General features: G+C 47.4%; 1 protein-coding gene and 1 non-coding gene across 16 annotated transcripts in view; one reads left to right on the top strand and one right to left on the bottom strand.

The window, feature by feature from the left end:
- The window catches only part of TNXB (tenascin XB), a 743,838-nt gene that overhangs the window by 565,424 nt on the left and 151,428 nt on the right, over positions 1-26,986 (top strand). For 13 of the 15 annotated variants that reach the window (XM_086924531.1, XM_086924530.1, XM_086924535.1 and 10 more), the window contains one exon: positions 23,746-24,033. The exons of the other annotated variants lie outside the window; for them this stretch is intronic. In XM_086924531.1, coding sequence (XP_086780657.1) covers positions 23,746-24,033 — 288 coding nt within the window. The remainder of the gene's footprint in view (positions 1-23,745; positions 24,034-26,986) is intronic. 15 annotated transcript variants of the gene reach the window in all.
- LOC147717751 (U6 spliceosomal RNA) lies at positions 8,396-8,502 on the bottom strand. Its single transcript, XR_015296238.1, has one exon. It is a non-coding gene; the product is annotated as a U6 spliceosomal RNA (small nuclear RNA).

The raw sequence follows: 26,986 nt of genomic DNA, 5'->3' as shown, positions 1-26,986 counted from the left end.
CTGGTGGAGAGTCTTTCCTCCTACATACTGTATAGTAATGGCCATCTCCACCAAATACTATTTTGGAAATGAGACCAAACTGTGTCAACCAAAACAAGCATTCACTTATCAACTTCCTATCCTGAAGGCATCCCGCATAGAGACTGCTGCAGGGCTTCCTGGATTCAAAACGAGGGATTCTTCAACGCTGGGAGGTGGGGTTAACGTTCTTATGGTGGTTCAAGGTCTGGGATCAAGTCTTCTCCTTTGGCCTATTTTTTCTTTCCATCCATTGCATCCAGCTCTCTATTTTTAACATATACTACTTTTTCCCAGGAAGAAGCACTCCCATTCATTAAAAGGACATACACTGAGTAAATTGTCGCAGGAAGGGGGCGGATGAGCACTGGTTCCATTTCAGGTGATGACATTGTGCAGGTTGTGTTGCAGGGCCAGGACATGGATATGGCACATTCTTGTTTTCATTTCTAGATGCAGAGCACACGTTGGACCCATGGGACCTCTGGGTTGCTGTCTTGTTCACTAACAAGCTTTCACGGGGTGTCTACAAGAGAGTGGAACTGTACCTTCTTATGATCTGGAAAAATGGGTCAAAAGATTCACACGATATTACTTTTTTAAGGGCTTTTGTGACGGAGGGCAATCCAATACAGACACAGACTCCACGACTGATATGCCTGTGAATGATAACTTCCTGTGTATTTCAGAGGGATTTTTGTAAAGAAAAGGTTTATCAATCAATGTGAAAAAGACCTGCCAATATATAAAACCATTTTTTCATTCAAGTACAGCTTCCCAACAGATTACGGATGTAAAGATAATGACCTACTGTAACAAATTTGAGGATAATGGCATTGTGTAAAAAAATGTAAAAGGAATGTTTTATTACAAAAATGTATGTTTAGAATATTTGGCGCTTTTAAGGCATGCACATGTATTGATGTACGTATGTGGTATACTTAGAGCACTTGTAGCAAACCTAGCCAAAAGGTATAGGAGCACTGTACACGACCAAAGGCAAGCACAACGTGAATGATAATAGGAGAGAGATAGCTGATTTGTTGACTTAATTTTGGGGCGTGTCTATATATATATATATATATATATATATATATATAGATATATATATATATATATATGTTTTTTTTTTATTTTGTGTTTTATAGAGCGCAAACTTGACCCGTAAGGGTATCAGAGCGCTTTATAGTAATCATAGGATTTTACAAAAAGACTTAGAATTACAAGAGTAAAAAATCAATTAGGAGGTGTCGGGTGCATAATACATAAGAGATAGTACAAGTATTTACAGATTACATACACAATTACTCAAGACAAGACCACAGGTTTCTTGGTGGGGTGGCTAGGAAATCCGAAAGGAGGCAATAGCCAGATGTATATCAGGGTCATAGTGGTGGTTGAAGGCAAAATTTAAATAAGGAATTTACCCATAAGGAAGGTTTTGGTATCCTTTTTGAAACAAGACAGAGAAAGGATTCTTTAGATGGCAGGTGGGAGTGAGTTCCATATTCTAGGAGCGGCCCCAGAGAAAGCACAATTGTAGTTTTTTTTTTCTGGAAGCAAGCAGGTTGCAGCAGGAGGTCTCTGGCGGACCGGGACTTTCTGATACCTCTAGAAATCACAAGTTTCCGTGCAAGATATGCAGGGGAGTTTAAGTATAAAGCCTTGTGTATAATGCAATCTAGTTTAAGAAGTATTCTTGCCTCAAGAGGATGCCAGTTCAGAGCTTTCAGGTGTGGGGAAATGTGGTCGAATTTCCTCGTGCTGGTAAGCAGCCTGGCGGTCACATTGAGGCAAGCTTTTAAAGGTGCCAGGGAGATCTTAGGTAAACCCAAGAGGGTAGAACAGGCAATCAATCAATCAATCATTTGAAAAGCGCACTACATACCCGCGAGGGTCTCAAGGCGCTGGGGGGGATGGGGGGGGGCTCTACTGATCGAACAGCCAGGTCTTGAGTTTCCTCCTGAAGGTCAGCAGGTCTTGGGTCTGTCGTAGGCTCAGTGGGAGGGTGTTCCATGTCTTGGCCACGAGGTGGTAGTGTCAGGCGCCCCACAAGACTCACCTGGGCTTGTGAAGCGATTCTGCAGAGACGACAGGGACCACCGCCCCTGTTCCCAAACAACCCCCGCGGGGGAGAACACCCGTCACGGATTGGATGGATCCAGGGATGGGGGCCAATTAAGCAAGAGGAGTGGCCTTGTGGATGGGATGTAGGGTAGGGTCTTGGCACAGCTGAGGAAATAAGAGAAGACCAGGTTAGGACGTGGTACTATTCCTGCAGCAGAACACCCCACAACACACATGCAGGAAGGAGCCCCTGGCTCCGGTACTTACCAAGACACACTCGTGCCGAACCAAGCATGAGGTCAGCACCTAGCGTCCAGGTGCCTTGGTGCCTTGGAGTAGAAATGAAAGAAAGCGCTCCTGCGCAAGAACCACCAAGTAAAAACAAACAAAAGAAGGCGTTCCTGCGCGTAAGTGACCAATACTAGGACTCCAGGGTAAGCGCTATAGCGAGGCCCAGTGCATGTTTGAGCAACGCTCCTGCGGCACATGCAATAGTTCAACAGTGTTCCTACGCTTCTCGAGTCAGGTCACTATTAGTAGCGCTCCTGCGCAACTGCCAAAAGCAAGGGAAAAAACAAGCAATGACTGTCACAGCGCTCCTGCGCTTACTAACAGAGAATGCAGCAGCGCTCCTGCGCCACTGCCATATAAAGGGCAACTCAAGGAAAGAGAAACAGCAGCGCTCCTGCGCGGCTGCCAGGGAAAGGGTTCATCCTGGTCCCAATGGAAAACGGAACAGAGCGCTCTTAGCGCTCAGCAACCGGTGCAAGCGGCAATGAAAACCCAACAAGGTAGTCTGAGCTCTGGGGGCTCGGGGAAGCACAGGCCAGCGCAACACACGCTGTTGAGAAACAAGCGGCCAGAAAAAGTCACGTAACGCTTGCAGGCTCGGGGAAGGCGTTACCGTGACTCGTCGTGCCGTGGAACATCCAGAAATCAAGAAGGGCAGAACAATCCGCTGCCACCTGCTGGGCTCCGTGCACAAATCTGGAATCAGAAGCACCGATCCAGAGGTGCTTCACTCCTTTATGCGTAGTCCCCCGGAAGTGATAGCATTGGCCGGAGGACTAGACCGGGGCACAACTTCCGGCCGTAAGTGAGTATTCCCGTATGTGTGTTGTGGCGCCTGGAACGGCGGAAAACCGCCACATGACAGGTAGAAGGATCTCCCACCGGTGGTTGTTCTTCGGATGCGCGGGACGGTGGCGAGTGAGAGGTCGGCGGAGCCTAGCTGGCGGTTGGGGATGTAGAAGGAGAGCCGTCTGTTAAGGTAGGCTAGGCCAGTCTTGTGGAGTGCCTTGTGTGCGTGGGTGAGGAGCTTGAAGGATATCCTCTTGTTGACGGGGAGCCAGTGCAGGTTTCTCAGGTGGGGGGTGATGTGGCCGTGGCGTGGTACGTCGAGGATCAGTCGTCCCGAGGCGTTTTGGATGCGTTGTAGTCGTTTGATGAGCTTGGTCGGGGCTCCCGCGTAGAGGGCGTTTCCGTAGTAGAGTCTGCTGCGGACGAGGGCCTAGGTGACTGTCTTTCTTGTATCTGTCGGAATCCATCTGTATATCCTGCAGAGCATGTGGAGGGTGTTGAAGTAGGAGGGGAGACGGCGTTGACTTGCTTGGCCATTGAGAGTGTTGAGTCGAGGATGATTCCCAGGTTGCATGTGTGGTCGGTGGGTGTCAGGGCTGCCCCCAGTGCCTTCAGCCACCAGGAGTCTTCCCAGGCTGAAGGGTTGGAACCGAGGATGAGGACCTCTGTCTTGTCAGAGTTCAGCTTCAGACGGCTGGTCTTCATCCAGTCGGCGACGGCCTTCATTCCTTTGTGAAGGTTGGCTTTGGCGGTGATGTCGTCCTTGGTGAGGGAGGGGATCAGCTGCGTGACCTCGGCGTAGGAGATTATGTTGAGATCCAGTCTAGAGATGACTAGTGCTGCCATTTTTAGGTCGGGATGGGTCGGGTGGAATGTGGTTGATCTGGCCATCGAGTTGACGTGGTCTTGCATGTTCAAGTTGCTGTCCAGGGTGATTCCCAAGGATTTGGCCGAGTCCACGATGGTCGTGGGCAATTTAAGGCTGAGATAACCTTGATCCATATTTGCATCTCAGGGTTGGTTTTAGGGGGGAAATTAGGAGAAATTCTGTCTTCCTTGCGTTGAGTTTGAGTTGATTGGAGGCGAGCTATTGGACAGTCAGTTTCAGGGCTTCGTTCAGCATACATATGGTAGGAGATATTGTCTTATTACTTACCGGTAATCTTCATTACCCCGATTAGGGTCCTCCCCGTCCCAGTCCTTACCACGTGAGGCAGTCCTGCCTCCACCCAGCCAATCAAAACGCCAGAAATCCAAAGGTCGAAGGTGACATAAGCCCCTCCCACCCACCGCCATGCCTGTTATCAACAAGACTCAGACACAAACACAGCGGGAGGGAGGGAGGGAAGAGGACTGGGACGGGGAGGACCCTAATCGGGGTAATGAAGATTACCGGTAAGTAATAAGACATTACCCCCTCATGGGTCCTCCCCGTCCCAGTCCTTACCACGTGAGGAACTCACAAGCAGAAAACCAAGAAGAAAAAATGCAGGACACCAGGGATCCATGCAAAAGTACAAAACTTCAAACAATAAAGCATCGACGAACAGCAGCGTACAAGACGCCAACAGAAATCGTCAGAAAAGGCAAGAAAAACATCAAGCCGAGAATGTCGCACAAAAGTGTGACGGGACCGCCAAAAGGCCGCCCCACAAAGCACTAGGATAGAGACCCCGCCCCATCAGCACAGGAAGCAGACACAGAACCCACAGGAGACAAACAGGTTAGGAGAAACCCGAGACTGTAGTGAACATCGGAGGCAAAACAGAAGACCCCCGCGAACACCCAAAGAAGGGGAAAAGGAGAAACCCCCACAGCAGGCAAAACAGGAAGCAACACCTCCAGCCGCTAAAGGAAACACGAATAAACAGGCAGAAAAGCCCGATCCAAGCCGCAAAACTACTCAAACCTGCAGAAACTGCAAAGAAGGAAACAAAACGAGTAAGGCACCCAACCCACCCAACCGACAAGCGGAAGAGAAGGTCAGCAAAAAAAAACACCGCAGTGGACAACCGCAACACGTCCACCACTAACAAGGACATGAAAGGGGCAACCGCAGACCATGCAAAACAGCAGGCAAGGCCCAAAGAAGAAATTAGAACAGGCGAGCCCGGACAATGAAGCAAAAGCTCCAAAGAAGCCGACCCATCAAAGGGCAACAACCACCGAGGAAGCCCCAAGGCCCCGACAAGCACAAACCGCCGTCAACGAGCAGACAAAGCGGAAGGGGAAAAATCCCAACAACAAACCCAAGCTGGAGAAACCAGCACAGAAACAGGAACCCCACCATGGATTCCGACCAAGAGAAGAGCACCAGGAAACAAAAGAGCCCCAAAGTGCATCACAGCTCCAAAGAGCGGAAGGCCAACGCGACCAACACATGCCACAGGCCACCACAGAAGAACAGCCCAAAGACGCCAAAGACAGCCGCTCAAGAGACAGGCAGTCAGAAGCAAGCGCCAAAGACAGGGCAAAGACAGCTGCGGACCCAAAGCAGAGCCGGAGGCAAGGGAGGCCGGCCAAATCCGACTCCCAACAGCAACAGCAGGAGCGGAAACCAAAAACAGCAAGGCCAACCCAACAACACCGACACCCCCCAAACCTCCGCGGAGCGCCCGGGAGGAGAAAAACGGGAGGGAAGGAATACAGAAAACCCGAAGGCCAAGGAAACGAGAGAGCAACCCCCGAGGACAGACCACCCCGGAACAAAAACCGGGGGAGAAGAGCAACCGGAGGGGAAGCAAGAATGACCAAACCAAGAGACCCAAACCAAAGACAAAAGGACCTGGAACAGAGGAACAGACAGAGGGAATGCTACACGAAGTAGCAAGACAACCCAGCGCAGGGCCATTCCAAGCACCAGCGCACAATCCCAAGCACCCACGCAATGTCCCAACAAAAGGAAATGTCCCGTCGAAACAAGCACCAGACAGCACCAAACAGAGGACGGCAGGAAGCGGCCAAAGCCACCAAAAGAAGGCACAACCCGAGTACCACTCCAGTAAAGAAACCAACCGCCGTAACAGGGATGCCTCTCAAGACCCTCTGAAAGACAACAGAGAAGTCGCCGCCCAGAAACAAGACAGGGAAGCCCGCAGGAACAGAGACACGTACCGGGACCCCCCAAGAAGGCCCAAACAACAACGAGCCCCCAGAGCGCCAGCCCGAACAACAGACAAGCCGGCCACCAAGGACCCCAACGGGGCCCCCAACCCAAGGACAGGCATCCAAGGACAACAAGAGGAGAGAGGAAAGCAGAAATGCACCCCCCACACCAGGCCAGGAGAGCAAAGCCACCAGACCAGGGGAGAGAGGAACCAGAGCCTCGCAATCAGCAAGACAAAGGACCCAACAAGACATCAGAAGAAACACCAAGGACACGAGGTGCACAAGAGCCCAAGGAACCACAGCCGAGGAGGCAACCACCATCTGCCGGACACAAAACCAACCCGAGCCGGGGCAGGAGGGAGACCCAGTAGGACCCGCAGAAGATCCAACAGGACAGAGAACAGATCCGGATATATGGAACGCCTCACGAAATGCGTGTCATCCCAGCGCAGGGGCCATGTCAACCCCCCCCAGCAACGCTCAGCAGAAAGCATACAAGCCGCTGAAGCGAGCACTGAGAAACAGCCCCCAGCAAAGCGTCAAACCGGTCCCGAGGAACTGAAGCCCCCGAACAGGAACCAGACGAGGAACGGCCAGACCCAAAACGACCACAGAAACCGGAACCAGGCCAGTAAACCCCCACAGCAGGAGCCAGCACCGTGGAAAAAACCAGAGGAGCATGAGAGAGACCGAAAGGAAACACCTGAAAACAGGAAACGGAACTCAACCACCGCAAACCTCTGAGCAGCCGGATGGAGGGGAACGAGAAAAACAGGTGACTCCCACACCTAGGGAAGCCAAAATAACCCACCAAGATGGGGGAAAAACCAGGCTGCAAGGGGCTCAACCGAAAGGGACACAGCCGCACCAACCCGACCAAAGCCCCGGGAGGCAGAACCGAACAGAAAGACCAACGGGAGCCAGGACCTGGAACAGAGAGAAAGAGGACCCCCGGCCCCACTCCATCACCGAAACCAGCACCACAGAGCGTAGCGACAAAAAATTGGCCGACGCCAAAGAAGAATGGCCTAAAAGGGGGACAGCCCGGAACGGAAACCGGCAACCAAGAATGACGACCAACAGGAATCACCATTCTCAAAGCAGACCGGACCAATGACACCAAAGGAGATAGGCGATTCACAAGCAGGGCAACACCAGGAGTGGAACACATAACCTGAAGAGGAAGAGAAGCAACCACCAGGCCACAGAGACTCCACCCGGGCACAACATATCGGACTGACATTCAGGGGCAGCAGCAGGCGCCGCAGAGGCAGGGAACCAAACGTAGTGCAAAAAATGCAGGCATAGGACCAAGGCACTAGGGGAATGGCAAAGCACCAAAACGCAGGCCAGTGAGAAATCTCACAAGCCCCCGCCGCCCCGGTAGCCGAGGACAAGGCCCAACCATCCGGGACCGGAAGGAGGGACCCCAAGAAAGCACAGACCGAAAAAGAGCAAGCACACACCCCAAAAAGGAGAAGCAGCATACGAACTCTTGAGAGCGGAATCCACCAACCGCCCAACCCGGACCTCCAGGGAAGAAGCCTCCGAAGACCGAGGGAGAAGGTGCAAAAAAGAAGAAAAATGGAGGATACCAGGTGACAAAGACCGCCAGGCGAAATCGTGTCCCCGGAAAGAGAGGAACACCCCGCATGGCAATGCCAAGCCACACCGCAGCCAGTACAGCCAACAGGACAGCATGAAATGGCCGGTAAAAAATGGGAATAAACCCCGCCGCAGCAAATGAATCAGGGAGAAAGACCCAGCAACAAAACGCCAGAAATCTCATGGACCATCCCCGAATGTATACCCCAACAGGGAAAAAACGTCCACGATCCCACCAACAAGAGATGATGACAAAGCCGCATGCACCAGCAGCGCAGACAGCGCAAAACAGTCCAAGAAAAACTGCAAAAAATGCTACGTGGACAAAGAGAATGCAAATTTCCAAAGCACAGCATGAAAATGAACATCCCAAGTCACATTGACAGCATAGGCAGGACTTGAACCCTCAGCACATGATAGCCTGTGACACCAGAGGCATATGACACCAAAGAGCAACAGCTCCGTGGATGCACCGGAGAGGAAGTCCCCACAAACATGGCGAGTAAAGGAGTAAACCCCATATATGGAACGCTTCACGAATATGCATGTCATCCTTGTGCAGGGACCATGCTAATCTACTCTGTAACGTTCCAAGCATAGTATAAGTGCTGCCGAAGCGAGCACCAGGAAAACACCCAACACACATTGGTGGTGGAATCGAAAGGAAGTGCCCAGCAACCTCCAGGAAACACTGCCCCAAACAGTAATCTCACATGTGAGAACAGAAAATAAACAAAAAAGGGCAGCCCTGCAGTCTCCACCCACAGCCATATATTAAGAACATGGCCACAGGGGCCGGCCACTGCACTAAAGCACCAGCGCCGGAACGACCTGGGGCCAGAACACCAGGAGGGCTCCCCGCCCCAGCCCAGCACATGAACGGGGAGCATCCTGACCCCAGAACAGGAGCGTGGCCGGCCGGAGGACCGGAGCGGCCGCGCCGGTAAAAACATAAAAAGACCATAAACAGAAGCATTTAAAAATGCAAAATAAACACTCACGGCACCGCCAAAACACCCAGAAGCAAACAGGAACAGAGGCAGGAACCGGGAGCACCAGCGTTCCGACAGCCGTCGGAGCAGAAAAAAAACAGGCATGGCGGTGGGTGGGAGGGGCTTATGTCACCTTCGACCTTTGGATTTCTGGCGTTTTGATTGGCTGGGTGGAGGCAGGACTGCCTCACGTGGTAAGGACTGGGACGGGGAGGACCCATGAGGGGGTAATGGCAGTGCATAGTACTTCGGCAAGGGGTTCAAGGTAAAGGTTAAAGAGGGTGGGGGACTGGATTGATCCTTGGGGGACTCCAACCGTAACCTGGGAGGGAGCAGATAGGTTGCCATTGATTAGGAATCTCTGTGATCCGTTATGGAGGAAGGATCTAAACCATTCTAGAACAAAGGCTTCCAATCCCATCCTGATTTTGAGGCTTTCAAGTAGTTTTTCATGGTTGACTGTGTCGAAGGCCGGGGATAGATCTAGGAGGATTAGGAGACATGTTTTGCCTTGGTCAAGGGCTTGTAGGGCATCATCAACGATGTGGAGCATGGTGGGTTTCAGTGCTGTGCCCAGGTCTAAATCCGGATTGGAAGTCATTGAGTAGGTGGAAGTTGTTGGTGTGTTGACTTATCTGCTGTTGCACACACTTCTCTAGCACTTTGGCTAGGAGGCGGATGTTGGAGATGGGTCTGAAGTTGTCGGGCGAAGCAGGATCTAGCGTCGGCTTTTTCAAAATGGGGAGGACCTGCAAATAGCGAGGGCGAGGTATTCGCAGGATTCAGTGGTATCCACCAGGAGTTCCGTGAGGTTAGAACGATAGATGCAGGCGATGCCTCCTCTTGTCTTGTTAGATTGCCTGTCCAGCCTTGCAATGTTATAGTTGGGAGGGACTAGTATATATACATATATATTTATAGTTATATTGTTATATATATATATATATATATATATATATATATATATATATATATATATACTGGTAATGGTGATGGCTGTAATACTAATGGATTAAACAAGCCTTGTAAAACAATCTCCTGGAGTGCGAGTGAATACTTCTCTGGTGATCATAATAATTGCGGATCTCGATTCCCTTACAACTTCACTTGCACCGATCATGAGCATGCTGTCAAAAGGAACCATTTGGCTGGATATATATATATATATATATATATATATATATATATATATATATATATATATATATATATATATATATATATATATATATTTATACATATATATATATATATATACATATATATATATATATAAGAGGCCTACTGCCCTGTGTGTTCTTTTTGCTTCTTAGTCTGCAGTCTGATGGTGTCGACGCTGCAGGTGTGCCAAGAACCAGCGTAGATGTTATGTTATGTTATGTTATTTAATTATATCTATATTTATATAGATGGTGAGCTTGTCTGCAAGATAAGCAAGAGTTCCGGCTGTGATGGATTTGTAAAGGATGCAACTTGTTTAGATGATGATGCAGGCTGCCAAGGAAGCCAATTGGTCTGTCTGAGTAGGGGAGAAGTAATATTTCTTTAGGCCCTGGATGATACATGCTACTGAGTCTAGGATGCTGTTAAAGGTGCCAGGTACAAGTGTGTGAGAGCTTGAAAAGCTGTTCTGAAGTTGCCTTCTGGAAGGAACGGTTTTATTAGAATAGAGAGCTGGTACCAGGTGAATCCAAGTGACTTAGCATTCAGTGAAACTGGGGATTTGAAGCCACTATCTATTATCTGCGAGCAGAGCACTAAGCTGCTCCAAATAGAAGTTGACAATGGCAGGATATTTTGGGACCTGGAGGTGCCCATGTGAACAAACGAGTGCCACTGGAAAAGTAAGAGTGAAACCAGTGAATACCATTTGAAAATGCAGGGTGAGCATGAGGGTGGGACGATTGACTGAAATGAAGGCAGCTAAGCGGTCCAGCAATAACACTCGGCAAGGGTCATCATCTGTGGTCAGGAGGGTCTTATCTATGATGTGGAAGGCAGTGGTCTCTGTGCTATAGTATGACTGGAAGTCAGGCTGGTAGCCATGCAGTAGAGGGATAGCATTTGTTTGATCCTGAAATTTAACATAGACTTCTCTTCATTGATTCATTGATGTGGCCAATGGCTGATAGGTGAGTATGGGACGGTAGCTGGTGAGGTCATCAGGGTCGTAGGCTTCTTAAGGTATGGGAGGATCTAGCCTTCCTTGAAAACTTCAGGAAAGATGCCCTTAGTCAGGGAGGTATTGGCAATGGGGGGAACTGCCCTTCCTTGAAAACTTCAGGGAAGATGCCCTTTGTGAGGGAGGTATTGGCAATGGGGGGGAACATGTGAGAGAGTCTTCAGAAAGAGATTTAATGATGGACTATGGCAAGACATCATCTTAATAAGAAGTGGCTTTGAGGAAGTTGAGTATGTTGGCGAGATTTGCAAGAAATAGGGTATTGAAAGATGACCATTGTGGGATTCTACAGTAAGGGGTGGGAGTAAGATGAAGTATGTGTTGGTGTAGTCTGTGTGCTTTTGGATACATATATATATATATATATATATATATATATATATATATATATATTCCTCAACGCACTTTCACTAGTCGTTGCTCCACTTGTTGACACTGACGAAGACGCGTTTGTCAAACTGGCTGCAGAAGCGCAAAATAAATAATTTGAAACTGCTTGAAAACCCCAATGAATGGCTTTTTTGCGTGCACTCGAGTAAATTGGTTTGCCGGAAATTACAGACCAGGGTTGGGAATATGTATATGGAATGGGTGAGTTCGGCAAAGGGGTTGATACAGTACCCAATTGTCTAGAAGAGTTCTGCTTCTGTCTGTTGCTTCTTTATTGGTGTTAATATAGTACTTTGCTTTAGTTGATGCGATGACTGCGATGAACTATCTGGGTGTTGTGCGGTGGGACTCAAGTATCATGAGGTCATCAGGAGTATTGTTTTCTTTTATTCGTCATCAATTAAGCCCTAGTGGGACAATGGCATTTGTCAGGGCCAGGATCCTTGAAAGCTTTCCCTTCCAATGAATGTTGTGCAGTGAGTTTTGTACAGTGTAAATAAATAAATGGTAATAAGAAAGCATTTAGAGCTATACTTGCAAATCTGAGCCAACTGTATCAAGAGTTTAATAAAATACATAAGCACAGGAACACACGAATATGTTAATATCCTGGAATCCGGACCAATCAAAGTCATAAATCCTATCATACCAATTTGAAAAACTGAAAATCACACTTGTGGAAAAACACACATATAATTTCTGCTAGGTGAAAAGGTAATACTTTGTATTCCTGTCTTATCCTAAATGTAAGGGGACATTAACCCACAGACGGAGACAAAGTACTTCCCTACTGGTTCATGCTTCAGCAGTGTGTGATGCAATCGTGCCAGAGACCCATGAGGTCAAGAGCGGATTTGCTAACATGTGGCCCAAAAACCTCTGAAGGTGCTTCCCAAAGGTACCTAATTCTGTTGCGTACACCGCATACTCTTATAGAAAGATAGATCACAAAATTGAAAGCATAGTTTGGAATGTCCATGTATGTGACATTTCGTGTGTGTACCAGGTACTCCATCATGAGAGTCATTAAGTATTATTCAGTTGTACCCATAGTAAATTGTCATTCAGGCCCATGATATGTGCTTTCATTCAATACATACACTGCACCTCTTTTCTAGTGGAATCTTACTTAAGTCCTTGTGGTTGTTAGTAGGTTGTAAATTCTTTAAAATGACCCATTCCATATTGTTTCCTTTATTGCCTATTACTATTCAATGATTGAACATTTTAGTAGCCCTCAATCCATCTGCACCTAATGTTACTCCCTTTCTCCAATTCTATCATGTGTGTTGCTGGTGTTCATCCCAATTTATCTCAAACCACGCAGGAAATAGATCATTTAAGTTAAATTTTGAGAATTGCAGTTAGTGTGTTCAGTTAGATACCAAAGATTGATGTAGGTCTAGATCCAGAGCCTTTGTGGTATTGGACATTTGTAAACCACACCAAGTTGTTTCGATAACAGTGATATTTTTCAGATTCGGATGAATGTGTATATCAGCGTGTCCTGCTGACTGGAACCCATTTTGAAGCAAAAAGGCAGTTTTAAAAGTGTCACCTTTCCTGTGTCTAAAATTCAACAATACTTGGTAATAATATATTTCAGGTGGCTGGAAATTGTGTTATAAGTTGTGATACAAGTTAGTCTCTGAGATTGTATGTGTAACTGAATCTGGAGTTAGGCTTCGTAGTTGTTGTTGTAGGCACATGTTCTTGCCCAAATGGTTCGAATGGTTGCATAACTATGAATTGTAAGTTTTTCTGTGAGTTTCTTAGTCATCCCTGGTAGACTAATTATGTTGTAACCTGAGAAACTGATGCACTGGTATGTTCTCCCTAAATACCCTAGGGTGGACACTACCAAAATGTTGAAGGCTACTCCTATCGATCGGTATGTGGTAAATGTCTGTTTGCAAAATGCTATTTTATGTTATGAGTCTGGGGTCCAAAATGTGTAATTTTATTTAGTAGGTCTTTAGTGGGTTTGTAGTTTAGAATTTTATAAATGGCAGTATCCCCCGGTAGTCTTAAACACTCCTGCCTGCAGGCAGTCGCTGATTGCAGGCTCATATCTCCACCTTTATCAGTTGGTTTTCATGTTGCTTAATTCTATAGGACTTCTAACTCAATTCAATTCAATTCAATTCATAACATTTGTAAAGCGCACTACCTACCCGTGAGGGACTCAAGGCGCTGGGGGGGGCTGCTACTGGTCAAAGAGCCAGGTCTTGAGGAGTCTTCTGAAGGCCAGCGGGTCCTGGGTCTGCTGAAGGTCGGTGGGGAGCGTATTCCAGGTTTCGGCGGCGAGGTAGGAGAAGGATCTGCCGCCGGCAGGGGTTTTCCGGATGCGTGGCACTGTGACGAGAGCGAGGCTGGCGGAGCGGACGTTGCGAGCGGGGGTGTAGAAGCTGAGTCGGTCGTTGAGGTATTCCGGACCGGCGTTGTGAGCAGTTTGAAGGTGATCCTCTTGTCGACGGGGAGCCAGTGTAGCCTCTCAGGTGGGGTGCCATGTGGCTGCGTCGGGGGACGTCGAGGATCAGTCGTGCTGAGGCGTTCTGGATGCGTTGCAGCTGTCTTAGGAGCTTGGTTGCTGTTCCTGCGTAGAGGGCGTTCCCGTAGTCCAGTCTGCTGGTGACGAGGGCCTGGGTGACGGTTTTCCTTGTGTCGGAGGGGATCCATTTGAAGATCCTGCTGAGCATACGGAGGGTGTTGAAGCAGGACGCGGAGACGGCGTTGACTTGCTTGGTCATGGAGAGGGCAGAGTCGAGGATGATCCCCAGGTTGTGCGCGTGGTCGGTGGGTTCTGGGGCTGTTCCTAGCTATGTAGGCCACCAGGAGTCGTCCCAGGCTGATGGGGTGGGGCCGAGGATGAGGACCTCTGTTTTGTCTGAGTTCAGCTTCAGCCTGCTGTCCTTTATCCATTCAGCGACTGCCTTCATGCCTCTGTGGAGGTTGTCTTTGGCGGTGTGGGGTCTTTGGTGAGGGATATGACCAGCTGGGTGTCGTCGGCGTAGGAGATGATGTTGAGGCTGTGTTGTCGTGCGACGTGGGCGAGTGGAGCCATGTATATATTGAACAGCATCGGCTGAGGGAGGATCCCTGTGGAACGCCGCAGATGATCTTGGTGGTCTTGAAGCGGAAGGGTGGGAGGAGGATGCTCTAGGTTCTGCCGGAGAGGAAGGATGTGGTCCAGGCCAGGGCTTTCTCTTGGATTCCGGCGTAGTGGAGGCGTGCAGTTAGGGTGCGTTGGAAGACCGTGTCGAAGGCTGCTGATAGGTCCAGGAGGATGAGGGCGGCTGTCTCTCCTTTGTCCATGAGGATCCTGATATCGTCAGTGATGGCGATGAGGGCGGTCTCAGTGTTGTGGTTGCTGTGGAATCCGGTTTGGGATGGGTCCAGGATGTTGTTGTCTTTGAGGTAGCGGGTCAGCTGTCTGTTGACGATTTTCTCTGTGACTTTCGCCGGGAAGAGGGGCAGGGAGATGGGCCGGAAGTTCTTGAGGTCTTTGGTGTCCGCCTTGGTTTTCTTCAGTAGGGCGTTGATCTTGGCGGGCTTCCAGCTCTTTGGGAAGGTTGCTGTCTCGAAGGAGGTGTGGATTGCTTTCCGGAGATGGACTGCGATGGCTGTGCTGGCTTTGTTTAAGACGTGGTGAGGGCATGGGTCGGATGGGGATCCAGAGTGGATGAAGTTCATGGTCTTGATGGTGTCTTTGTCGCTGACGTTGGACCAGGCGGTCAGACGACTGATGCGGGTGGGGGTCACATGGGTGGTGGTCTCGGTGGCGGAGGTGGGGGTGTCGGTGTCGAAGCTGTTCTGGATGTCGATGAACTTGCGGTGAAAGAAGGTGGTCAGTGAGTTGCACAGGTCTTGTGATGGTGGAATGTCGTTGGTGTTGGAGCTGGGGTTGGAGAGTTCTTTCACGATGTTGAAGAGCTCTTTGCTGTTGTGTGCATTGTTGTCTAGGCGGTCCTTGAAGTTGGTGGTCTTGATGAGTTGGTGGTGTTTGCGGGAGGCGTCCTTGTGGGTGGTGTAGCTGTCTGGTGTTCGGTCGCGGAGCCAGTTCTTCTCCAGTCTTCGACAGGTGCGCTTGGGGTCCGGAGGTTTTCGGTGAACCATGCAGCTTTCTTGTTCGTGTGATTGGTTGCGGAGGTCTTGAGTGGGGCTAGGGTGTTGGCGCAGTTGTTGATCCACTGTTTGAGGTCGATGGCGGCTATGTCTGGATCGGTGGGGTCTGCGGGTGGTACCAGGGCGAGGGCAGAGGTCAGTTGGTCCTTGGTGATCTTGCTCCAGCGGCGGTGTGGCAGCTGTTGGGTGTGGTGGTGTGTGGTGGGTTTCCTGAATGTGAAGTGGACGCATCTGTGGTCTGTCCAGTGGGGTTGGGTGGTGTGGTTGAAGGAGACGTGGGAACTGGCGGAGAAGATGGGGTCCAGTGTGTGGCCAGCGGCATGGGTGGATGTCGTCACGAGCTGTTTGAGTCCGAGGTTTGTGAGGTTGTCGATCAGGGTGGTGGAGTTGGCGTCGTTGTTGTTCTCGAGGTGGAAGTTCAGTTCCCCGAGGAGGATGTAGTCCGTGGAGGCGAGGGCGTGGGTTCTGATGAGGTCGACGATGGTGTCGCTGACTGTGGACGGGGTCCGGGTGGTCTGTAAACGAGTGTTCCTCTGAGGGTGGTGTTGAGGTCGGTGTGTATCTGGAAGTGCATGTGCTCGGGGGTGGTGAGGGTGTCGTCTGTGTTGGTCGAGACTCTGAGGGTGTCCTTGTGGATGATGGCGATTCCCCCTCCGACTCCGTTGGCGCGGTCTCTGCGGGAGATCTTGTAGCCCTCTGGGATGGCTATGGCGATGTCGGGTGCCGAGGTGACGTTCAGCCAGGTCTCCGTCAGGAAGGCGGCGTCATGGGTGGTTGAGTCTAGGAGGTCCCAGAGTTTGATGGCGTGCTTGCGAGCAGAACGGGTGTTGAGCAGGATGCATCGGAGGTGGTTGGGTTCGTTGGTTGCTGGTTTGGCGGACCGGATGCTAGTGAAGCTGCAGTTCCGGCAGTTGAAGGGTCCTTGGCTGCGCTTCGGAGTGGCCTGGTAGCAGGAGTGGTCTCGTCCGGGGTTGAGTGCGTGGAGGGTGCTGGTCGTAGTGCAGTCTGGTGTTGTGGCGATTTCGGGGTCCAGGGGTTCTGGCGCTGGGCGTGGACGGGCTTCCCTCTGGTGCGCCTCCGGCGCGTAAGCGGCGTGCCAGCGGCACGGCCGCACAGTGGCCGCCATTTCAAGGCGGGAAGGGAGGAAGGAGCAGCTGGGAGTCGGCAACGGGGTGGCTAGGGGGCGGGGCCGCAGGGGAGCAGCAGCGGGGATACAGAAGGAAAATGGGGAAGAGGAGGGAACGGGTAACAGAGGAGAGACAGAAAACGTGCAAAATACAGAAACAGAGTAAATACAGAAGCGGGGCACAATATAAACGTAGTAGAACACAGTACAGTACATCAAGCAAGAAGAAGAGCACAATATCAGCAAATACCGGGGCACAGCAGACAGCAGGACCGAACTCGCGGTCAAGGATGCAGCGGCAGCACAAGAGACATTGGCGCACAGGTGGAGCTGTGCAGCATTGGGGGAGCGACCTGGCCTGCAAGCAGGGTCAGTGGTCACTCCAGCTGCCACGCAGCGGCCGCCATTTAAGGTGGGAATGGAGGGAGGAGCAGCTGGGAGGCGGGAGCGGGACAGCTAGGGGGCGGGGCCGCAGGGGAGCAGCGGCGGACAGTAGGAAAAGGGGGGAGGGGGGGAACGGGCAACGGAGAAGAGACAGAAAACGCGCAAAATACAGAAACAGAGTAAATACAGAAGCGGGGCACAATACAAACGAAGTAGAACACAGTACAGTACAGCAAGCAAGAAGAAGAGCACAATATCAGCAAATACCGGGGCACAGCAGACATGAGGACCGAACTCGCGGTCAAGGGGCAGCGGCAGCACAAGAGACACTGGCGCACTGGTGGAGCTGTGCGGCAATGGGGGAGCCACCTGGCCTGTAGCAGGGTCAGGGGTCACTCAATGTTAGTCAGGTTATTAAAATTCCAATCTTATTGGGTTTGAGTTTGAGTTTAAAATATTTCTTAAGCGCACGTACACCTAGCGGTTTCATGGCACTGTAAAGTACTGAACCCCTGAGGAACAAGAAAACAAGAGCACGGAAAAGGGGGTTTAAGGGGAGAAGACTTGTGTAAAGAGAAAGGTTTTCAGTGCCTTGCGGAAGAGTGTGTACTGGGGACAGGATCTCAGATGAACCGGAAGGGAGTTCCAGAAAGCAGGGGCGAGTGTGGAAAATTTGGAGCCTCCCCACTTTTTCCGTTTGAAACGAGGGACTACGAGCAATTGTTGGGTGGAAGAGCGCAGCTCCCTGGGAGGAACATAAGATTGAATTTCGGAAATGATAAAGGCAGGGGCTGAGCCAGACCGGGCGTTGAAGATGATGCAGCCTAGTTTAAACTGGGCTCGTTCACGAATGGGGAGCCAGTGTAAGGTCTTAAGGAGGGGAGTGACGTGGTGTGACTTAGGCAAGTTGAAAACCAGGCGGGCTGCCTAGTTCTGGACCAGCTGGAAGCGCCGCCCGCTGTACGCAGGCATACCACAATAAAGGGGCATTGCCGTAATCCAGGCGGGAGATCACCATTGCCAGGACTATAAGTTTGAGGGCAGGGAAAGAGAAAAACCGAGAGACTCTGCGAATAGTGCGAAGGGAAAGAAAAGACGAGGACACCACAGAGCTGACTTGGGAGTGAAGTGAGAGTTGGTGATCCAGTTTGAACCCGAGAATTTTTACAGAGGGGGATGGAGTTGGAGGGGGACCCAACGAGGGGGGCCAAAAAGAAAAAGACCAGGGACTGGAGCAACCACCTGTCAGCACCAACTCCGTTTTGTCGGGGTTGAGCTTCAGGTGGTTGTGATTCATCCAGTCCCGGATGAAAGTCATGACAGACTGAAAATTAGAAATGGACTTTGGGGAGGAGGATAAGGAAAAAAAAGCTGGAGGTCATCAATAGAGTTAACCTCCATAATAATGGCTAGCTTAAATGGCACCAATTTTAGTTCATTACCCTGTGGGATGTGCTAGAATGTAGATTTGTTACATAATCGTATATTGGTCATATCAGGGGGGAAACCGGACAGTCTAAAAAAAAGCAAAATCGCTGTCTACAATTCAGACAATTTGCACTTTACACTAAAAAAATTGGCTCAATGAGTCAGGACAAATCCCAGACCCTTGCATAGGATCTCTGATTGAGTTTCAGTACTATTCATATCTGTAAGATTCACAACTAACTTGTCCTGTCACTCTGGCCTGGTTGCAGACCTGTCATTATGCTTCTGGTTACTCTCTGGGAAATATCTTCCAACTGGAAATTTGGAATTTCTTTTTTCTTGCATTTTCTGTGCCCTCGGATACCTCCTATAAAATGTTGTGTGTTGTATGGGCAGGGCACCATTGGCGCTGGCAGACCATACAGGTTCAACCAGAATATCTAGAGACTTGGTGGTCGTGGGGCAAAGCATGGAGTGGGGTTCTCTAATGGCCTCAATCTCTATTAATTTTATTTTCCACTACTCCAATCATCAGAACTGGAAGATCAGCTCTGAAGGAATTTCCTTTGGGTTTTGTTCCTAAGAGGAGCTTGTGGTAATGGATGTACTCATCAGAGACCTACGGATTTGTGGCATCATGTGAAAGCCTTTATGTCTTTTGTAATTTGGAAATCTTCTGCTAGATTAGGAATTCGCCTATCTGTGACAAATCTTTATTTATCTCATCTAGTCGTCATTTTTAATAGACAGTAATCTGACCAGTGGTTTTAATTTGATTCTCACTGCTTTGTATTTCTACAAGCATGGTTCTGAATGTCTTTCAGTGGTATAGATGATCCGTACCAACCAGCTCCTGAACATCAACTAAGTACCAATCCCTTTAATTGCCTCCCATTGGGAAGACAAAGTTGATGAGGACAACCCTTGAAAACACTTTGAAAACCCCTTCGAAGAAACATAAAAACCTTGCAGGGATCAACTGAGTCTGCCATATAACCCTTACCTTTGCACCATTTCTCATAACAACCCCAGTGTTTTTATACACCATTAAGGCAGATGGCTTCTTTGACTGTTGTATGGCTACTGCTACCTCCCTAGGACAGTCTAATGGCTGTAACTCCCTAGAACAGTCTTATGGCTGTAACTCCCCTTCAATTTCCAATACAACAGGCTTAGAATTCTCAATTAATCAATCAGTCAGAGATTTGTAAAGAGCAGCAAATCACCTGTGAGGGTCTGAAGGTGCTCAGGATGCTCATATTTCATAGGTGCTCAGGATGCTCATACGTCATAGTGGACTGTTCATTCGAACAGCCAGGGCTTGAGTTCTTTCCTGAATTGCTGGAGCAATGATGCGCACCTGAGGTGCAGGGGAAGGTTGCTTCATGCTTTGGCTGCCAGACATGAGAAGGAGAGTCCTCCGCTGTTGACTTTGCTTATTCGGGGAGTGTCTGAGAGGGAGGCAGATCGAAGGAGTCTGGTTGGTTGGTGGAAGGTCATGCATTTGTAGATGTGCTGGTCCTTCGTTGGCATCTTTTCTGGATTGGAAACAGTGTAGCTTCTTGAGGTGGGGTGCGATGTGGGTGCGACTGGGGAGGTCGGGCATAAGTCTGGCTGCTGAGTTTTTGCATTGTCTGTAGCCTCTTCAGGAGCCATGCGGTGATTCCTAAGTAAAGTGTGTTCCGCTGCTGGAGATTAGTGCCTGTGTGACTGTCTTTCTGGAGTTGATTGGAGCCACCTGAAGATATTGCAGAGCATGCGCAGGGTGTGGAACTCTGAAGGTCTCAAGCAACAACTACAAGTAACTGATGAGCGAAGGGTGTAATGAAAACAGGATTTCTTTCTGAATTGAGATTTGCATCAAGCGTGCAAACCATGTTCTTCTTGGCCAAAATGAAGTCATCAGAATTACTGTCACTCCCCAACCTTACTCAGCACCCTGTGTAGAAGATGTTTGAGGGAAATGCATATAGCAGTCCCTTAGGCTTGTAAAAGGATAGGGCATCTATCTTCCAAGCCTGAGGGTTCCTGCTGCTCATGCAATAATTTGGCTGTAGAGCAGTACTTGGAAAAGCACAAAGGTCCAACCACGGATAATAAAATGCCTTCTGAATCTGATCGAACGCCTCCTGTCTTAGCCTGAAATTTACTAATCAAGGAATTCTCCCAAAAATGCCCATGCCCAGAATGTATCGCTGAAAGTGCCAGCAGACGACTCTCTGCCTAAAGACAAATCCTATACTCTATGGCTCTCAGCCAATCTACCCTGGTTTCCTCTTAATGGCTAATATAACCTTCGCAAACTGGTTGTCAGTCCTCACTAAGGGCCCGATTCACAGAACTAACTTAAGACAAAATCATTAATTTACTACCATTTTGGTATTCACAGAAGGTACTTACTCATTTTGGTATTCAAAGAAATTAGGAGTCCTAACTTTAGGACTCCTAAATGCCGTCTGTGAATACAGAAAGTCTTAAATTTAGGATTTTTCTCAGTTTAGGAGTAGTAAAGTTAGGATTCCTAACTTTAAGACTCCTAAACTGAGACAAATCATAACTTAGAGACTTTCGGTATTCACAGAAGGCATTTAGGTATCCTAAAGTTAGGACTCCTAACTTCTGTGAATACCGAAATGAGTAAGTGCCTTCTGTGAATACCATAATGGTAGTAAGTTTAGAATTTTGTCTGAAGTTAGTTCTGTGAATCGGGCCCAAAATCATCCTTGTTAAGAAACTGATGGACAAAGAAAAGAAAGGGCTGCCAATTCGTTGAAATTAAAAATGTGCATGCATTGACTATTTACCCTTCACTACCTCCTCTGGCAAGATCGCTCCTCATCCCCATTGACTGACATCAGTGTTGATTGCTTTTGGAATTGGTTAAATCAGAAGAATACCTCTTCACATATTCCTTGCATCTAACTACCGAGCTAGATCACGTACTCAAGATTGGGACATTGGAATCTGTGATTAGAACATCTGAGTTACTGCAGACCAGTGAGTCAGAAGGTGATTGAACAAAGGTTTCCCATTGAGATATGTGCATGGTATTACCACCATTATGACTGACATCAATTCCTGACTTTCAGGAAAATCCGCGCTGAGGCCTCCTGACAAGCAAGGACATGTGTTACAGCTTGGTGTAATACCTGGATTCTTGTCTGCTTGAGACATATCCTTGCTTTCTCTGTTTAGAATAGGGCCCCAATGCATAGTCTCTGCTTTGCTGGAACCAAGAGAAATTTTTAGGATGAGGAGGATTCCAATGTCACTGAGGCACCTGACATCTATCTCAACCGCAAGTTCTGCTTTCAAAAAAGTAGAGGAGCTAATCAGCAGTTTTCTGAGATAAGGCTGAATATCAATACCCTTTAAATGTAGGAGAGCCACAACTGGTGTCAATACCTTTGTAAACATTCTTGGTGAGGTTCTCAGACAAAATGGCAGATCTCTGAACTGTTAATGCCTTCCTGCTACTGCAAACCAATAAAATTGTTGACTTGCTGGATGAATTGAATGTGAAAGTGCATCCAGGGTATTAGTAAATCTCCTTCCAGCACCACTGTGATTGCCTCTCATAGGGTCGACGTCCTGAACAGAATCTTCTGTACAAACAGATTCATTCCTTTTAAATCCATGACCAGTTAAAAGGCGTGTCTGTCTTGGCACAAGGATCAAGTTAGAAGAGAAGCCTTGATTTCTTTCTAGGAAGGGTACTTATGATATTGCTCCTCTCGATAATAGAGCTTCAACGCTTTTTAACACATACTCTGTATTTACAACATCCTTTAGCATGGGAGTTTCCCAGAACATTTGCAGATGATGCACTTCAAGTTCTATAAAAAGACATTTCTTATGACTGACAGAACCCATTTGACGCTTATCTGGAACTTCCATTTGTCTTAAAAGGCAAGAGGCCTTGCTCCCACCATCTGCTGCCAACAGTCATGACTTTTGACTTTAGTTTTGGGGAGACTGTGGGGAATATTACCAATGATTAGCGATATTTATCGCTAACTAGGCATAGCAACTATTTTTTATCGCTAAGCATCGCCGAAAATTATCACTGAGATAACGTGCTATTAGCTACGTTTATCTCCAAAGCAATAATTTTTCCACCGATAGCGTGAATATCGCTGAGAATACAGCGATATTCACGCATTAGTGACTAAATGTTCTTAGCCGTGTTATCCACCTCCCATTGGATAACATGGCTAAGAACTGGTCTGGGCAGGTGTTAGTTTTCGGCGATATTCGCGCTTAGCGTGAATATTGACATTGCTAAGCCTGCCTTGCTAATAGGCGTTAGCGACGTTAGCGACTGCTTTCAGTCGCTAACGGGTTGGGGACGCCCACTTTGCATGTCATTAGCGATAATTATCGCTAACATGCAAAGCGGGCCCCAAACCGCTCGCTATCGCCTCAAAGCTGTCGCTAACATCAGTTAGCGGCAGCTTGCTAATTGGGCGATAGTATTATCGCCGCTTAGTGGCCGTTTTTGGTGAAAATAGCATATCGCCTGCATTGATAATATGCCCCTGTGTTCGGGTTTTATCATTGTGTTTTATAGTCTGAGATTTGTTTCTCTATGTGTTAAACCGTTAAACTGGAACTCTCACGTGAAAGCAGTTATTATGCTACATTGAGTCTGATTTTAGAGCCCAAATATACCAAATAGTAGAAAGTTTACTCATTAGATATTCATCACGGAATGTTCTCAACATTTGGGACTTGAAAGTTGCTTAAGATTTAATGACTTGCCCCGCTACGCATTAATGTGTCAGGCTAATGAAGCTTACATCCATACTCTGAAGAAGTGAGAATTAATTGTATAAGTCGCAAAATAAATGGTTCCATTTTAAATGCTCTCTTTTTGTGATTGGATGCCTCTTGTCTCTTTAGTATAGGAAGACTAGTACATATCAAACAAAACAACTTGCACGGTTATTTTTGTTGTTACGTTTTCATAAAATAATTAAAGCAGATCAATTATGAATATGTATCAGTATTTCCTCTGAACCAGTGATTTTTATAGACACTGTTAAGAAAGTACGTCATTAGGAACTTCTTGTATTACATGGATGGTCCACTGTGTCTACCACATATTAAAATGCGCCAAAGACACCATTTCTGTCTACATTTTCAACAAACTTTGACCATTTCCTGGACCTACACTGAAAAAGGTGTAAAACACTACCTAGAGTCATTAACATTTGCACTCATCCTTTTATCTGTTTTAGCTTCACTGGAGAAACATAAGACTCGGCCTGCTCGACTGGGTGACCTTTCCATTTCCAACATCACCCAGGATTCCCTTCAGCTGGCTTGGACCATCCAGGATGGGGACTTTGATTCTTTCCTCATTCAGTACAGAGACGTAGACGGCACAGTCCAGGAGCTGCCCGTGGACAGGGAACTCCGCAGTGTCACTATCTCAGGCTTGAGGCCTTCCAAAAAGTACAAATTCATATTGTATGGCGTGACTGGGGATAGACGCAGCAAATCAATATCCACAGAAGGCACCACAGGTACTAGAAAGTCCCAAAACAAGCTTCCTCATGGGGTTTATGGTTCTGATGAAAAAAGTTGATCACCAAAGATTTTACAGTCCTGCTGTCTTGCACTTAAAATAGACTTCCAAAGCAATCCAAAGAAATCATGATCATAATAGGTCAGCTGAGAACGACAGACACTATCTCATCCTTAATTCAGCATCCTTTACACCTCCTCTCCCGAAAACACCAGATTCAACACATTCACAGAGTTGGACATTAGCCACCACATTCTACTTGGCCTATCTGAGTTTCAACTTGGAATGCCTCAGAGAACTTTGTAGTAACTTCATGATGGGGCATGCAGGGGAAAACTGCTTCTGACACAACAACATGCTTTCCGTGGGAATAGCATTACTCAGTTCAGTTCAATAACTTTTATTCGATTATCAATTGTATAATCATAAAAGGTACATAAAGAGAGAAGTTTTCATCACATAGATTAGTTTAAAATAAAACAAGATAAAAAAGAGCACACTAAGAGATTTACAATTTTAAATGTTACTGGTTAAATTGAAACTTTTTGGCGTAATGAGATGACTGCTTTAAGAAAAGTCACTATAATTTTAGCTTCATGGGGTGTGTTTAGAGACTGCAAAAAAAGAAACGCAGAATAGCACTGTCTGTGACCGCTAGATCGAAGGAGTGGAATTATCCTTGTTTTACGTGGAATTTTATAATATTTGCAGAATAAAATAACGTGGATCGTTGACTGTGGGGAGGTTCCATCACAAGGGCAGTTCATCAGCTTGCGGGACCAGTTTTGAGTTTCCGGAAAAGAAACTAAACGGAAGAAAATGTTAAATCGAAATCTTGTTAGTAAGAATTTCTCATGGTTTGATAAAAAATAAGACAGATATGGTTGTATGCCTTTGAAGGATTGTTGTGCACAGATTTTTTCGTTGGAGGGTTTTAAGATCTCAGCTTGGTTTCGAAGCTCTCTCAGGTGACCCAAGCACATTAATTTTAGGTGTTTCCTGGAGATGTCTTCGATCGTAGCAGGATCTTCAAAATAAGACTTGCGGCCCAGATCATTGAAAAAGTTCCATATATAAGTCAACCATGGGATTTTGCGCCAGTTTGACAAGGCTAGGCAGTCTGTGATAAGGGAGCGAGTTAAATGGCATTACTCAAAAATGCCATTCCCAAAGAACGATGTATACTGACCAGAATGGGATCTTGGCTGCTTCCGAATTAATTCAGTTTCATATTCCAAAATTCACACTATGCTTGATGGTTGTGGAGCCAGTGGCACTATGTAATTCTATTGGTCGTATCCAACAGCCGAAAATGATTTACTCCTACCATAGTAAAGTCCTTATTTGGCCTGATAGCAGTCTGGTTAAATCCAAGGTGTATTTGTGGCTTGCTTATTGCTTCCAGTAAATTGTCTTGATTATTTATATATCAGTGAGTGGTCAGGCACCGCAACAGTCCCTCGGATAAACAATAACTGAACAGAAGGCACCATTGTGTCCTTAGTAGCAATATTTCCTTCACCATTTCAACATATCAGAGATCGAATGAGGGAGCTGGGGCCACAACACCCGTGCACTTGGCAAGAGCAGAAACCAGGGTCCCTTGGAGCAATGAACTCGTTGTTCATTCTCACATAATGGGTACAGTATATTATAAAAGACAGGATTCAGAAGAAGGAATTGAGACATGCTGTTCTAGAAAAATATGTTTTGACAAGATCCTCCTAGTCCACTCGTCACTTGTAAATGTATTTTTCCACAACTGCAGTAGGAACTCAAATACCAACCAGAATCAGGAATACATTTCAGGTTTTTTGGCCTAGATGTATCATCGTTCCTATTTGCGATTTCTTAATAGCGATTTTTTACCAAATCGCTATTAAGAAATCGCAAAATGGGATGTATGTGTAAAATCACTATTTTTTTGCGATTCCTTATTATTCCTAATTTGCGAATTCGCAAGTTGCGAATTCGCAAATAAGGAATAATTTCCCATTCATTTCTTTGGGGCAGGAGGCCGATAGGAATGGGTGCGAAATAATTCTCAAATTGCGAATTCGCAATTTGCTAATCGCAATTTGAGAATTATTGCAAGGGTGCAGGGGTGTCTCATGGACACCCTGCTGCACCCCTGAAACTTACATGTGTGTGCATATGGAAATTGCCACATTTTGGTTTTTGAAAGGATTTTGCAAATTAACACGAACCTCAAGTTGGTGTTAATTTGCGATTCCTTAACCTGAATTCGCAAATTAAAAAAGCTTCATACATGGCATTTAAGGAATCGCGATTCCTTATTTTGCTAATTTCACATACATCCCAAAAGATGCAAAATGTCTGTTTGCGATTCGTTAAGGCTGAAATTCTGTGAATTTCGGCCTTAACGAATCGCAAAATGCTTGATACATCTAGGCCTTTATCTTTTAAGCATGGTTAACACAAAGGCAGATGTTTTTAATAATGGTGTATTCCTGTTCACTGCCTTATCAGAGACAGCGTCTGGCAACTACCAGCTTGGTAGGAGGAAGGTAGAGTTCCCTGGTTATGAGGGAACAGATCAGTCACCATTACTGAGTTTTGGCTTTCATAAAAGTCTTTCCATAGTAAAATAAGGGGTCCAATACGGGAGACATAACTGAAGCTCACTAGGCTTATTGGGCTGCGAACGAGACTGTTTGTAATATTTAAATGGTTAAAATGGTCTCCATTCTGGATGTGAAGGAAATTATCTTCGATGAGTAAAAGACCATGGACATTTAAGGAATTACTATTGCGGAGATTGCCTTCCAATGAGCAAGTCTGTGGAAGTTTGTACGAACACCGACTCTGGGCATGAAAGAGACTGTCTTCTGATGCCAGATTCTCCTTGGAAAACCATGGGGGTTTTCATCCTGACCATGTGTGAGACTGTTTTCCGCTCAGAAATAGTCCTTGAGATATGGGTTCACTGA

This window comes from Lissotriton vulgaris, chromosome 5, assembly GCF_964263255.1.
Source record: "Lissotriton vulgaris chromosome 5, aLisVul1.2, whole genome shotgun sequence".
Lineage (NCBI taxonomy): Eukaryota > Metazoa > Chordata > Amphibia > Caudata > Salamandridae > Lissotriton > Lissotriton vulgaris.
This window is presented reverse-complemented; position numbering and strand designations above follow the sequence as displayed.